This window comes from Paramormyrops kingsleyae, chromosome 17 (assembly GCF_048594095.1).
Source record: "Paramormyrops kingsleyae isolate MSU_618 chromosome 17, PKINGS_0.4, whole genome shotgun sequence".
NCBI lineage: Eukaryota > Metazoa > Chordata > Actinopteri > Osteoglossiformes > Mormyridae > Paramormyrops > Paramormyrops kingsleyae.
Window position 1 is genome coordinate 3,813,966 of NC_132813.1, and position 14,254 is coordinate 3,828,219.

The following is a 14,254-nucleotide window of genomic DNA, read 5'->3' on the forward strand; positions in this document are numbered from 1 at the left end:
TTTATCTTTAGAAATAAATGCATTCTTTCCAGTAAAGCAGTTTTTTTCCGTTTTGGTTTTTATTAAATCTTAACATACAGACTACATTTGACACACATAGGCTGTGACTTGTAACCATGCGGCACAGACACACAAACTTCTAGAAACACAGCCTCTTGCTTGACTACCTGCTGTGGGCACAGAACAGACAGTCAGTGGTGCTGTAAAGCGAAGGCAGAGAGAGGAACCCGGCCATTTCAGCCACAACACGGAACCTAAAACATTCCGCTCTCCCTGTGCCGCCAAAATAGCACAGAGGGTACTGAACCGGACTCTCCCACGCTTTACATTTCCATAAGTGTTTCCATCATGGGATAAAAACTTATTCCCAAAACAGAACGCAACATTTAAGGTGTGTAAGGTAGCTAAGAACAAACAGAAAATACTCCTCTTAAACAAGTTGGAGAAGAGGTGAGAAACTATGCTTGTAGAGTGTGAGGAGCATAAACATAAATGTCCAGATTGTGCTGTTTATTTCTCACAGATGAAAGCAAGGAGAAGTATAGATCCTTCAAAGGTGTTGAAGAGGAATCACTTGGAATTTGTCTGTAGGGCTAATACTGGCTGATGAGACAGGCAGAGAACAGCTCCTTTAATTTTCTTCAACATGGTACCTGTGTAAACTGATAACAGCTCAGGAAAGCTGCCAGGCCATGACTTAAAAGCTAAAAGGTAGCAGGTGACATTTTCTTCACACATTCAATATTCATGTTTTCAGTCTAGGTTCCTATTTTACCTAGACTCCCTAACCCTTCCTGCATGAGACAGTGACCAAAAAAAAAAATACTACTTTCGAGCTGCTTTGTGTAAAATGATCTTACACGGTCTAAAGGGAGAGGGAAATGTCATAAAAAAATAGTCTGAAGAAACAGGACTTTTGTCACTTAGCACACAGACCGTGTCATTATGATGCGGTCACAGCCCCCCCTCTCACTCTCTCTCTCTCTCTCGCTCCCCAACTGCATCATGCCACCCTAGCCAGGCACATCTCCAGGGCCTCCATATCAGACTCAGCCTCCTCTGCCCCGCCGCCCAGGGCGCTGCACTCCACAAACTCTACATGCATGGGCAGCTGGGAGAACTCAAAGTCCTTGGCCTTCTTGCCCAGAGGCACGCTGGTGCCCCCAGAGGAACCATCCTGGGAGCTCAGGGCCGCTGATCTCGTCACTCGCAGGGTGTTCCTGAGGCAGACAGGGGGCGCAAACGTCGTGACACAGTGGAGACACACTTCAATCACATGCATGAGACAGGCATGATTACAGAGGTACTCACAGCTCCTTCTCCAGCTGCTGTCGAATCAGCTTTGATGACTTGGCCATTGTAATGTCTAAAGTGGGCGGAGGAATCGTGGTTATCGTCACCTTCATCATCACCATCATTCGTCTGACCCAGTTTGGCCAAGCACATCCATGAGGACCTACCTTGCTTATTGCAAGCTACCAGGAGTGTAGGGGCATTCTTCACCACCACGGAATCTGTCAGCAGGGAGTACAGGAGCTCTGCTACATCACGCACCTCCTTCTGGAAGATGGCGCTGTCCACCACGAACACGATGGCCCTTTGAACAGGACGACCTTGTTCAGACACTAACTTCTTGTAGAAGTCTGGAGACCAGAGAGACAAGCTGACAGCCTTACCTGGCCATGGACTTGAACTTCTCTATGAACTGCGGGCGCAGGCTCTCATGCCCAGGTAGATCAATCAAAGTCCAGCTTCTCGCCTGATGTCAAAGGCAAAGCAGGCTCTACACCGAACAGACTGACCGGCCACCCAAACATATTCCCAGCTACTGAGGATTAATGCAACCAGGCAACCCATCTTTTTAATTCCATTAGGGTGCCCTTTGTGAGAACACAGTATATCATAACGTTATAATATTTGACATAATATTACAGGCTGTCTAGGCACCTTACCCTGTCGTTCTTTGCTTTGTAAATAGCACTGCTATCTGTGATTGATGTCTGAGTCCTTTTAAACTTTCCAGACAGTAGCTGTAATACAAAATACCATGCAACAATTAATCCATGACGAGCTCTACTGTATAATATGAGGGAGAGATTCTTCTGAAAATGCAACCGATTGTACAAAATTGGAAGCTTACACGTCTGCTCTTTAAACATATTGTCCGCCTTAATAAGACCATTCTGTTTTGCCCACTGCAGTAAATTCAATATAAGATGGTAAATTTCTTGGGAATAAACACGTACCCGGCTGAACAGAAGTGTCTTCCCGGCGTCGCATAGTCCGATCAGCAGAATCGCATTTCTGGTGGATTTTCTACTCCAGAACACCTGAAAAAACACTGACATCCGCAGCAGCGTTAGCCCTGGTAACCATATAGGACTCGTGTTCGTTGCATGCCATTACGCCTCAGGTCAGTTTAGCTGACAGAGACAGAAAGATGAATAGCGCGGTATATCTTAAGAAGTTTCCTCACAACACAGTTTTCACGTAACTGAGCTGCAGAGATGCACCTAGGCTTTTACCTTAACTCACCTATCGTAAAAAGAACAACGATCACCGCGACCACTAATCCGAGAAGGACCGCTGGGTTCTGAGCATGTAGCTCCTTCAAAAAGGAGTCTAAATAAGAAAATTCTGACTGAACAGCAGTTTTCTCCTCCATATTGACAGCAGCTTCCGCTCAAAACGAGAGAGTGCAATCACACCAAAAACGGATGAAAGGGACACGTGTGCCTCCCAGTGGACATGCGCAGTTACTCCTCAAAACAGACACGCACATTTCCGCTCCAACTGTACATGCGCAAAGTGATTTTTAGCACGTGGTCGTAGTGGGGATGGGCGATGGGAGTGGAATCTGGCACCCCAAGTGTCAAGGCAGTGCGGTTATATATGCTTTGGCCCACAATGTTCGATGCTGGTGTGAAAATGCCTTTCAGTGAATTTTACTGGATCTTATTTTAGAGTATATACCACATCATTGAACATCTACGAGATTTGGGAATTTGTCAGTGTAGTATTTGTTTCAAGAACACAAAGTCAAATGCCATCTCATTTTTATGGACACTTTATTTGTGGATCAAATGTATGATGTAGTTCAGTGCATAAACACATGAAGTTAGACCGCTGTAGTACATCGAAATATCTCATTTCTAATAAATCTAGAGATGTCTGCTATAGATTTCTACATAGCTGTTACACAGCAAAACTCTCTTTACAGAAGTTAAAGAAAGATTGATACAAGAGGCTCTTTCTATAATGCCAATGTTGAAACAGCTTTACATCTGTTCTGGAAGTACCCTTTTCTTACTGTCAGAACAATCACACGAGGTAAAAACTGAAAAATTACTCTGAATACGTGTACGATATCGGGCGTTTTCGTTTTTGCAGCCCCTAGAAGTCTTTTGGCCTCCGCGAGCCACCTTAGACAGAGTCGGCGCCGCTAATTCTGCGTCACGGAGATCCTGCTGGACAGCCGCAAACATGGAAGAAGCAAAGAAAGACAAAGATAAACAACCCGAAAAAATGGAGGAGACTGGACAGCTCGCCGGGAAAGATAAGGAAAAGAAAGAGGAGCAGGAGTTGGTAAGCAAAGGCGATTTGTCCGTACACGTTCAGAAAATCAGTGAAAGACCTGCGCGTTACCCTGAGTCACTGTCATCTGCGAAGTCGGATTTACAGGCCAAGCCGTCCGTTTATGATCACTAAAACTGTTATTTGTGATTCTTGATCTGCTAAAAATTCTGCTGTGCCCACAATATAAACCTAGATAAAAGTTATGTGAATTCGTGGTTTTATAGCTGCTGATAAGGTTAGCGAGACCTTGCTGCTCAGTACAGTAGAATGAAAGATGGTGATAGACCGTGTAGACTCTGGGTGACATCAATCAAGTGTCTTTAGTATGTAGCAACTTAGAGGAAAACTGCCGTTTGTACTGTAAATATAACTCCCAAAACGGGAATTCCTACGAATTCGGAAAAGAAATTCATTTAGTAACATCTACCATTAACGCTTTCCCCCTGTCAGTCTGAAGAAGACAAACAGCTTCAAGAGGAGTTGGAGCTGATGGTGGAGAGACTTGGTGTAAGTACTTATTTGGAGATTAAGCGGTTGGGGGAAAATAGTGAAAGTCCTGCTTGAGACATTTTGACAAATCTGTCTAATGGGAATGGTGCTGTTTGATCACTCATGAGCCTGCCTTCTGTAACCCTTTACTGTTCCTGGGTTTAGGAGGAGGACACCTCCCTGCACCAATCAGCCCTGGAGGAGCTGCGCAGACACATCCGCTCCTCCACTACCTCCATGACATCGGTCCCCAAGCCACTGAAGTTCCTGCGACCACACTACAGCAAGTTGAAGGAGATCTACCAGGGCATGCCAGATGGGGACAACAAGGTCAGGAGTCACTGGGAGTCCTTACTGTCATGGTACCAGTCAGCATGAGTTCTCACTTTCACAGTCAGGAGTCAGCATGAGTTTTTGCTGTCGAGGTCAGGAGTCAGCGCAAGTCCTTACCATCGCAATCAGGAGTCAGTGCAAGTCCTTACTGCCGCCATCAAGAGTACCCGCGAGTCCTTACTGTCATGGTTATGAGTTAGCCTGAGTCCTTACTTTCATGGTCAGGAGTCACCGTGAGTCCTTACTTTCGTGGTCAGGAGTCACCCTGAGTCCTTACTTTCGTGGTCAGGAGTCACCGTGAGTCCTTACTTTCGTGGTCAGGAGTCACCGTGAGTCCTTACTTTCGTGGTCAGGAGTCACCCTGAGTCCTTACTGTCTCGGTCAGGAGTTAGACAGGGTCCGCACTGTCGCAGTCAGGATTCACCACAAGTCTTCACTGATTAGTCAGGAGCAGTGTTAATTTTGACGACGAAAAATTTTCATCATAGTTATCGTCAACAACCTTTATTTTCAGACTAAAACGACACAATAACTAAACAATAACTGAACATATATGTATAACTGCTGATATATATAATATTTTCTCATTTACTAAATAAAAGTAGGGCTGCATTTCAAAATAAGAGAAAATAAATAAAATGTGAAAATGTGCATGTTTAAAAAAGTGCTTAACTCAAGCCATAAAACCCTAATACAGTTGTGTTTATGTTGTATATTTTAGTGTTCATGGATTTAAGTATTGGTTTCGATAATCACTATTGGAGTAGGATAAGGTCTTATTATTTTGAAAACATATAAAACGTAACATCGTGTTTTTCTCATATTCGTTTTATATTTGTCAGAGTAACAATGCAAACGGAATGACAAGTCATTTCAAGCGAAAACAGTGCGTTTTACTTTTCATTTCAAATAAAACGTGGGGTTGCCAACTTCGGCCAGCTGGCTGGAGTGAGATTTTCAATTGGAGATGTCTGCACACATGTGTTACAGATCTTACCTTGTAAATAGTCTGCTTTTGTATTTAACTGTGTAAATACACTTTTGATGTAGCTAATTTTAGGTTTATAATGGTATAATATAGATTTGCTGTAAGATTTCCTGCGTGAGTCTGAAAGCGTGAATCTCATGCCAGATTCTTGAGATTTGGCAACCCTGAAAATATACATTTTTTGTTTCATCTGAGTTGATTTATATAACAAATAACATTTCTTTATACAGTTGTTAAAAAGCAGGAACTTGAAAACAAGAACATGAAATCACCAATAAACTACGTCTAGAAATATTTATTTTAATATTTGTTATATTTTATATAATGTTCAGAGACAGCAGGCTTGGTGGCATTATAGCCTATGCAGTTTTTCTTTGAAATTATTTTATTTTTGCATTAATTAGGGCTGCATGATTTGGGGAAAATATCAAATCGCGATTTTTCTGACAGAAATTGTGATTAAAGATTTGATTTGCGATTTTTTTTTTTATGTCAAGCTTCAGTTCAATATTCAGTGTGTAGTAATTTTAAAACATCATATTCTAATTCTAATGCAAGGATGAGAATTTAAAGATGTGATGTGTCAAGTTAAATAAAGTAATAATGAAAGCAATTGCAGCAAAAAGAAAAATAGCGATCTTGCAGGTAACGCTTATTACCCTCCTAATAACACTAGAACCGCCTTTTCCACGCCAATGAACAAGCAAGAACTACTTCGGCGTATGCAGCCCTTTTGTTTGCGCTATTGTGTTGCTAGCTGCTGTTATTATTGAAATCGATAAATCGTCCAGCTCTAGCACTAATGGCACTACTGATGTTACAGTACTCAGTTTCCTTGTAAACAAACATATGTTTGTGTTTCAAATAAGAGTGAAATCTGTGTACTGCATAGTCAGACCTTAATACCATTCCTTAACATCGGTTTCATTTCATCTTGGTGAATATAATGACTTTCAGAAATCGAAGGGACACTTTAAACATTACACTTTGCACTTTTAATCGTAAAATCAACTGTAGTTTTAGTCTACTGTAATCTTATGATATTTAGTCAACTAAAATAATTTAGATGACTAAATTATGACTGAAACTAAATTACATTTTAGTCAAAAGACTATGACTAAAACTAAATGAAAATTTGCTGCCAAAATTAACACTGGTCATGAGTCAACTCAAGTCCTTACTGCTGTCCTCACTTTCCCCGTTTTGTGCCAGCGGTTCTGCGCAGACGTAGTGTCTGTTCTCGCCATGACGATGAGCGGGGACCGTGAGTGTCTGAAATACCGCCTCCTGGGCTCGCAGGAAAAGCTGGACTCCTGGGGACATGAATATGTGAGGTAGGGAGGTGGAGGCCAGATACCTAAGCGGTCCCTGCATGAGCTTTCAGCCATATTAAGACTGATCAGTCATTAGAATATAGTATTGGGCATTTGTGATAACAAATAAATGAAATCTGTTCATTATGACATTAAAACTGGCCTACTAATAACTGGCTAAGTGCCTCAATAAAAAAAAAATATACATATATTTTTTCCAGTAACCAGCTTTTACAAATGAATCTGGAATAAAGTTAAAGGTCACAGTATAGTTGATAGCTCAGTTAATTAGCATTGCAGGTGGCCTTTGTTGGTCCTTTAACATCTGGTTGTGTTGTGTTTCAGACATTTAGCAGGAGAAGTAGCCAAGGAGTGGCAGGAGGTGGAGGAGAGCGACACGGCCCAGCAGGAGGTGCTAATGAAGCTGGTTAAGGAGATTGTGCCCTATAACATGGGCCACAATGCCGAGCACGAAGCCTGTGACCTCCTGATGGAGATCGAGCGGCTAGACATGCTGGAGCAGTACATCGACGAAAACGCTTACGCCAAGGTCTGCCTCTACCTGACCAGGTGAGAGTCTCCGGCTGCAGTCTAGAATAGCTTAGCCGACAGAGAGCACGTCTCTGCCCCATGTGTGCCTCTGTAGCGCAATCATTGGTCTATCTCCACAGCTGCGTGAGCTACGTCCCTGAGCCGGAGAACTCGGCTCTGCTCAAGTGTGGCCTCAACATCTTCCGCAAATTTGGCCGCTACCCAGAGGCTCTGCGCTTGGCCCTGATGCTCAATGACGTCGAGCTGGTGGAGGACATCTTCGTTTCCTGCAAGGACATGTGAGGGACTCTGCTGCACCCTCTTCACCAGGGGTGGGCAGTCTTATCCAGAAAGGGCCGATGTGCATGCGGGTTTTCGCTGTAACTCCCTAATTAGATTACTAAATAGAGGACTGATTGGCTGAAGAGTCCTCACACCTGGGTTTGGACAGCACAGCTGACGTAAAGGTTATCCCAAAAATCTGCATGCACACCGCCCCATTGCGGATAAGATCGCCCACTATTGCTCTACACACATACGCCATTGATTGCTGCACTGTCAGCAGGGGGTAACTCTATGCCTGCTCCCGTAGTGTCGTCCAGAAGGAGATGGCCTTCATGTTGGGCAGACATGGTATGTTCCTGGAGCTGAACGAAGACGTGGAGGACTATGAGGATCTGACTGAGATAATGTCCAACGTCCAGCTGAACAGCAATTTCCTTGCTTTAGCCAGAGAGGTGAGCTGGGGTTCAGTAGAATCCATATCATCACAGATTCAGTGACTTGTTCCGCATTTTCCAAACATTTTCATAATTTTCTTTCCTGTCATTGTAGTTGGATATCATGGAACCCAAAGTCCCTGATGATATCTACAAAACCCATTTGGAGAACAACAGTAAGTGTTCCTAAAGAGCCTGCCGTCTCCGAGTTGTAAAGCTCCACATTTGCCGCCGCCCTGAGCCGCTCTCTCGTCAGGGTTCGGGGGCAGCGGATCCCAGGTGGACTCTGCCCGGATGAATCTGGCCTCCTCCTTCGTCAACGGCTTCGTGAACGCGGCGTTCGGACAGGACAAGCTGCTCACGGATGACGGGAACAAGTGGCTCTACAAGAACAAAGACCACGGTGCGTTGCGTGTGTATTTGTATGTTGGATCTCTGCTTGAGGGCTACCTGACCGTACTGGCTTCTGAAGCCCGTACATGTCGTGTTCAGGTATGCTGAGTGCCGCTGCATCCCTGGGCATGATTCTCCTGTGGGACGTGGACGGTGGTCTGACGCAGATCGATAAGTACCTATACTCGTCGGAGGACTACATCAAGGTACGGCTCGCAGCCTCAGCCACGTAGCATGAAAGTGCTGCAGTCTGCATCTGCGTCCGTCTGCGTCTTAAAGTCTGTCTTATGTTTCCTGCAGTCGGGCGCCCTGTTGGCCTGTGGCATCGTGAACTCGGGCGTCAGGAATGAGTGCGACCCTGCCCTTGCCCTCCTGTCCGACTACGTCCTGCACAACAGCAATGTCATGCGGATCGGGGCTATCTTTGGGTAAGGTGGTCGGGCGACGGGGGTGCCGGGCAACGGGGGTGCCGGGCGACGGGGGTGCCGGGCGACGGGGGTGCCGGGCGACGGGGGTGCCGGGCGACGGGAGCCGGACGCCGTCGACGGCTTTGAGCTCCATGTGAGATGTGTGCTTCCCCCGCAGGCTCGGCCTGGCCTATGCCGGCTCCAACCGCGAGGACGTGCTGTCCCTGCTGGTGCCTGTTATGGGGGACTCAAAGTCCAGTATGGAGGTGGGTGCTGTCAGCTGACAATAAGAGGAAAGGGGTGCTGCTTTAAATAGGCTGGAATCGCTGTTATGTTTGTAGAATGATGGAATCGTAGTTCAGTTCGCTTCTGTTTGACGGTGCAGGTGGTGGGTGTGACGGCTCTGGCGTGTGGCATGATCGCCGTGGGGTCTTGCAATGGAGACGTGACGTCTACCATTGTGCAGACCATCATGGAGAAGTCAGAGCAGGAGTTGAAGGACACCTATGCCCGATGGCTGCCCCTAGGGCTCGGACTCAACCATCTGGGTAAGGGCATGTGGTGAAGTGTAGCCCTGTGGACTGTACCAACTGGGTCAGGGTGAACTTTAAGACGACTTAAAACACACCTTTTCCAGAAATACCTGAATTAGCACTTCTGGCATTATACTTGCATTACTAAAAAAAAAAAAGCACTTTTCCAACAGAGTATTAGATCGATGGTATTCATAGCCTTGGTTTTTACTGAGCTAGTATCGGGAAAAATTCATTGTGGAGTCTTAAAGCACTTATGTAAGTCGCTCTGGCTAAGGGCGTCTGCCAAATGCTGTAAATGTAAATGTAAATGTGTCATGAACTTCCTTATATTGGTTGGAGAATTGCTGTACTGGCTGTTTCCTGTTTCAGCGTGAACATTTATCAGGTCAGGTTAAAGAATCCTTCTTCCTGTGGCAGTTGTAACTCAGTGTGACAGTGGTAACACTTCTAATCGGCTCCACATCCAGGTAAAGGTGAGGCCATAGAAACCACCCTAGCTGCCCTGCAGGTGGTCCCAGAGCCCTTCCGCAGCTTCGCTAACACACTGGTGGACATCTGCGCATATGCCGGTGAGTGTTACCGTGGTAACGTGTGTCGCCAAGTCCCCGTAGCTGGTTGATGAATGCCGCTCTCATTTCCGCTGACGTCCATTTATGTCCGTGCTGCACATCCAGGCTCGGGCAACGTGCTGAAGGTACAGCAGCTTCTCCATATCTGCAGTGAGCACTATGACACCAAGGACAAAGAGGAGGACAAGGACAAGAAAGACAAGAAGGACAAGGAGAAGAAGGAGAAGGAGAGCACGGCGGACATGGGCTCCCACCAGGTGAGACATTCCATAGGAAGTTAAGCCTTATATATTGAACTTGGTGAAGCCGCAAGCTGTGAAAGAAAGCAGAGTATGTGAATAATACAACGTAGAATAGGTGTTTTGATGCAGATTTTTGGGGTGTGTTTAGGCACACATAATTACTCACGAGTACTTGGTCACACAATGATATCTATTAGTACCATTAAGATGTTGTTTTTTTTCCCCACGTACATGTAAGTTCCCTGTTATAGGCTAGCCTGAAATTTCCAGTTTATTTCCATTAATCTCCATGGAAAGATTCCAACTTTGAAAATTCCCAGAATTTTGCAGGCTTAATTGGCACCATAAATAACCCTGGTGATGCGGTCTTCCGGGCATAACCCTGCGGTCTTCCGGGCATAACCCTGCGGTCTTCCGGGCAGGGTGTCGCCGTGCTGGGCATCGCTCTCATCGCCATGGGGGAGGAGATCGGCTCAGAAATGGCCCTACGCACATTTGGACACCTGGTCAGCACTCTTCTCTGTAACATGCATTCCGTGATATGGGGCTTGTTTCTAAGGGTGACGTGTTTGTGGCTCATTCTGCTTATGCACTGAGCCCCCTGGCTTTTCCCCAGCTGCGATACGGAGAGCCGGCCCTCCGCCGGGCCGTCCCATTGGCTCTCGCCCTCATCTCAGTCTCCAACCCGCGCCTCAACATCCTGGACACGCTCAGCAAGTTTTCTCACGACGCCGATCCCGAGGTCTCCTACAACTCCATCTTTGCAATGGGAATGGTGGGCAGTGGTCAGTATCCCCGACAAACTGTGAAATCATGTTAGATCGTGGTCCATGTGCTGCACATTCACTAATGTAGTTTTAGTCATTCATGTATAAATACTCCTGTTTTTTTTATATGAAATGGGTCAGTCCATCACAATGTCAAACTGAATTCTCCTGTTGGAGTCCGATGCCTGATATTCCCGTTTGTATTTGACACGGTCTCTGGCAGGCACTAACAATGCTCGCCTTGCGGCCATGCTCAGACAGTTGGCACAGTACCACGCTAAGGATCCTAACAACCTCTTCATGGTCCGGCTGGCACAGGTAGGAGTCTCCGGCCTCCTTAACCCCCAGGGGTCGGCGGGATCTGACAGAAATTTCGCCAAACCGTTTAAATAACTCTGCGAGTTTTTGTCATATACACATTTAAAAAAACACCCTCAGAAACCTTGGACGGTTCTTCCTATTCGTGATATGAATAGAAAGAACAAGAGTGACTGACTTAAGCGTCTGCGTCTCGAAGCGGCTCTGATCTCCTTCCCACTTGCAAATCGCGCTATTCGCATGATAATAACATGATAAGCCGACAGTTAGTATTGGGTAAAGAAATATGTGAATACGCCCATTGTGACCGAAATAAACAAGAGCACATGTCTGGGTAGTGTTTACACTGATCGGCTACAATATAGCACACGGATACGTCTCTGCCGCTGAAGCTTTGCGCCAGTGTTGCCACTTTCAGCAGCGAAGCTCATACCTGCGTTCATGGCTCAGTGGGCTAAGCCTGTGTGCCTGCAATCACGTGGTCGCCGATTCAAACGCAGCGTATTTAGAACGTGAATAGCGATCTTCAGCTGAGAGCGGTCCTACACGCTCCTGATGCAAGTAAAACAAAGAAAGGTGACACGGTTGCTTTTTTTGCCTATTTAACCTAATTTTAAAAACTTTAATACTTCCGACAATGGAAGCTTTGAAAAGAAGACAGATAACGGATTTAGTCTGTTTTTTTTCTCATGATTCTACATAATGATTTCAGCTAATATAAACTGAAATACACAAGAAAGCTATGTGGTCGACGATGCCCTCGTCCCCAGAGCGTTAATAATAATCACTGCATCATATTTATCGCTTTCTATATTTATATAGTCAGTTTTTCATTTTTCATTCCATCTATCAATAAACTGTGAAAGGGATTTTATTGTTGCTACTTTTCTTGCGTTTCAAACTGCCTTTCCAAAGTGATGGGTGTGGGGTGCAGTGACATTCCAGACTGATGGGCCATTGACTATGCAAACTACTACATGTGTGAGGACACCTATCTCATCAATATTCATTGTGAAGGCCACTGACTTTGAGAAAAAGAGTGTCACTCTAAAGTTCTAACACTTTAGTAATCAAACCACATAACATTTCAGAATGTCACTTTCACCTATGTGTAGCCAACCCCTGTGTCTATAAGCTTCAGAGCTCAAAAGTCTTACCTAGAAATGTCTATAATGTGATTTTTTTTACAATTTCTCAGCATGTCTGAAAATAGGTTTTTGAAAAGTATATGTTTAAAGTTGATTTTAACAAAAATCAAGATCAAGATCTCAGATTATTGGTGCTGAGTTTGTGCTGAATAAAAGCAAATGTAACACTTTGGGATAAATGTTTTTTAGATAGGTGAAATATTTTAAAATGTCAAGGCATGTCAGACTACCCCGAAAGTGGAAAAGAGGTCTCAGATCCCAGGGGGTTAATGGCAGGACTCACTAGTGATGACCAAAGCATGTCCCAAAGTAAACCAAGAGCACCATCTAGTGGGGTCTAAAAACACAGCAAATGGTTCATGAAGCTTAATTTGGCTATCACTAGGGCTAACACGCATCGCAGGCCACTTCTGGATGTCTGGACTGACATTATTTGTACGTTACCTGCAGGGTCTGACTCACCTGGGGAAGGGAACCCTCACCTTGTGCCCCTACCACAGCGACCGGCAGCTTATGAGCCAGGTGGCAGTGGCGGGCCTGCTCACCGTCCTCGTCTCCTTCTTGGACGTCAAAAACAGTTGGTGTCTCTCCATAAGCCATCTGCAATTGTCTATGATTTCTGTGGGTTCATTCAGGTAATCCCCACCCTACCTGTCTGCATTGCAGTAATTCTGGGGAAATCCCACTACGTGCTATATAGCCTGGTGGCAGCTATGCAGCCCCGCATGCTGGTCACCTTCGACGAGGAGCTGCGACCGCTTCCGGTGTCGGTCAGAGTGGGACAGGTGAGGACACTCTGAATGGGCTATCAGGGTTAAACCATACTGCTGAGCATGGGGCCACCTGAAATTACCCATCCACCCATCTTCCAAACACTTATCTCGGTCAAGAGAGTGTGTGAGGGGGGGATTAGGCACCAGGCTGGGATATGTGTGGCGGCCATCTGCTGTACTGTTGTACGCTGAGCTGTGAATTTGTGCCTGGCTTTGATAAGCTGTATGTGTCCCTAGGCGGTGGACGTGGTGGGCCAGGCTGGGAAGCCCAAAGCTATCACAGGCTTCCAGACCCACACCACACCAGTCCTGCTGGCCCACGGTGAGAGAGCAGAGCTGGCCACCGAGGAGTATGTGCCTGTCACACCCATTCTGGAGGGCTTCGTCATCTTACGCAAAAACCCCAACTATGATGCGTAGGGTGTCTCTCTACTTCTGATCCCCATGACTGAGGCTTTTTAAAGTCATTCCCATGGAGTTTGTCCCATGGGAATGATTGTGTCAAAGTTTTACTCATCAGCTGGGAGATTCATTTAGGGAGAACTAAGCCAAACCCAATCTCAGCCACACCACGAATCACCATTCAGGAGGAGATGCCATCATGCTGCACCAATATGGGGGGGGGGGGGGGCTGGTGTGACAGGGAGGGCTGCTGGAGTCGAGTGCTAATCCTGCATTGAATTACCAGGCATTAAACACCACGCTGTCAAACATGGTGAATCTACGCTGCTCCAGATTCTCTAGACGAAGGTGTCACAACATCTACATCGACTTCATAAATATCCCCAAATGCCTAAGCAGAAGACATTAAGTTTGGCAATAAATAAACATACAGACATGTAGAGAATCATTGCCTTGTTAATGGAAAGTATTCTTTTTTTCTGTTTAAAAAACTGTCTACAATATTTTTTTTAAGATTTGGTACAATACAGCATAAATAAAGTTACCTTATTCGTGTCTGTTGCTTTTGTTTCATTTGCTATGTGAAGGATTCTCATCTCATTCGTTTAACTTTTGGTTGGGATTAACTGGGAGGCTGGGAATGTCAAACTAACAAAGTCAATGGAAATTCTGCCTTTGTCACTGATTTGTTAGTGCAAAGTGACTCCACAGAAACATTGTGACTAGGTTAAACAGTAAGTCTATATGTTA

The 14,254-nt window shown here is 45.4% G+C and overlaps 2 protein-coding genes across 2 annotated transcripts; one reads left to right on the top strand and one right to left on the bottom strand.

Annotated features, from left to right (window-relative positions):
• Positions 1–36: 36 nt before the first annotated feature.
• srprb (SRP receptor subunit beta) lies at positions 37–2,778 on the bottom strand. Its single transcript, XM_023822415.2, has 7 exons — positions 2,536–2,778; positions 2,247–2,341; positions 1,953–2,030; positions 1,677–1,759; positions 1,461–1,597; positions 1,312–1,366; positions 37–1,220 (listed from the first exon to the last, which is right to left on the bottom strand). Exons 1-7 carry the CDS (start codon positions 2,663–2,665, stop codon positions 1,004–1,006), a joined length of 795 nt encoding a protein of 264 aa, XP_023678183.1. The 5' UTR covers positions 2,666–2,778; the 3' UTR covers positions 37–1,003.
• A 631-nt stretch (positions 2,779–3,409) lies between these two features.
• On the top strand, positions 3,410–14,059 carry LOC111849487 (26S proteasome non-ATPase regulatory subunit 2). Its single transcript, XM_023822400.2, has 21 exons — positions 3,410–3,585; positions 4,027–4,083; positions 4,231–4,395; positions 6,599–6,720; positions 7,045–7,269; positions 7,371–7,529; positions 7,823–7,967; positions 8,065–8,125; positions 8,206–8,352; positions 8,442–8,548; positions 8,643–8,770; positions 8,928–9,015; positions 9,135–9,297; positions 9,753–9,854; positions 9,960–10,111; positions 10,519–10,602; positions 10,713–10,881; positions 11,087–11,181; positions 12,780–12,906; positions 12,996–13,114; positions 13,340–14,059. The coding sequence occupies exons 1-21, from the start codon at positions 3,484–3,486 to the stop codon at positions 13,520–13,522; spliced, it is 2,700 nt and encodes an 899-aa protein (XP_023678168.1). The 5' UTR covers positions 3,410–3,483; the 3' UTR covers positions 13,523–14,059.
• Positions 14,060–14,254: the final 195 nt, after the last annotated feature.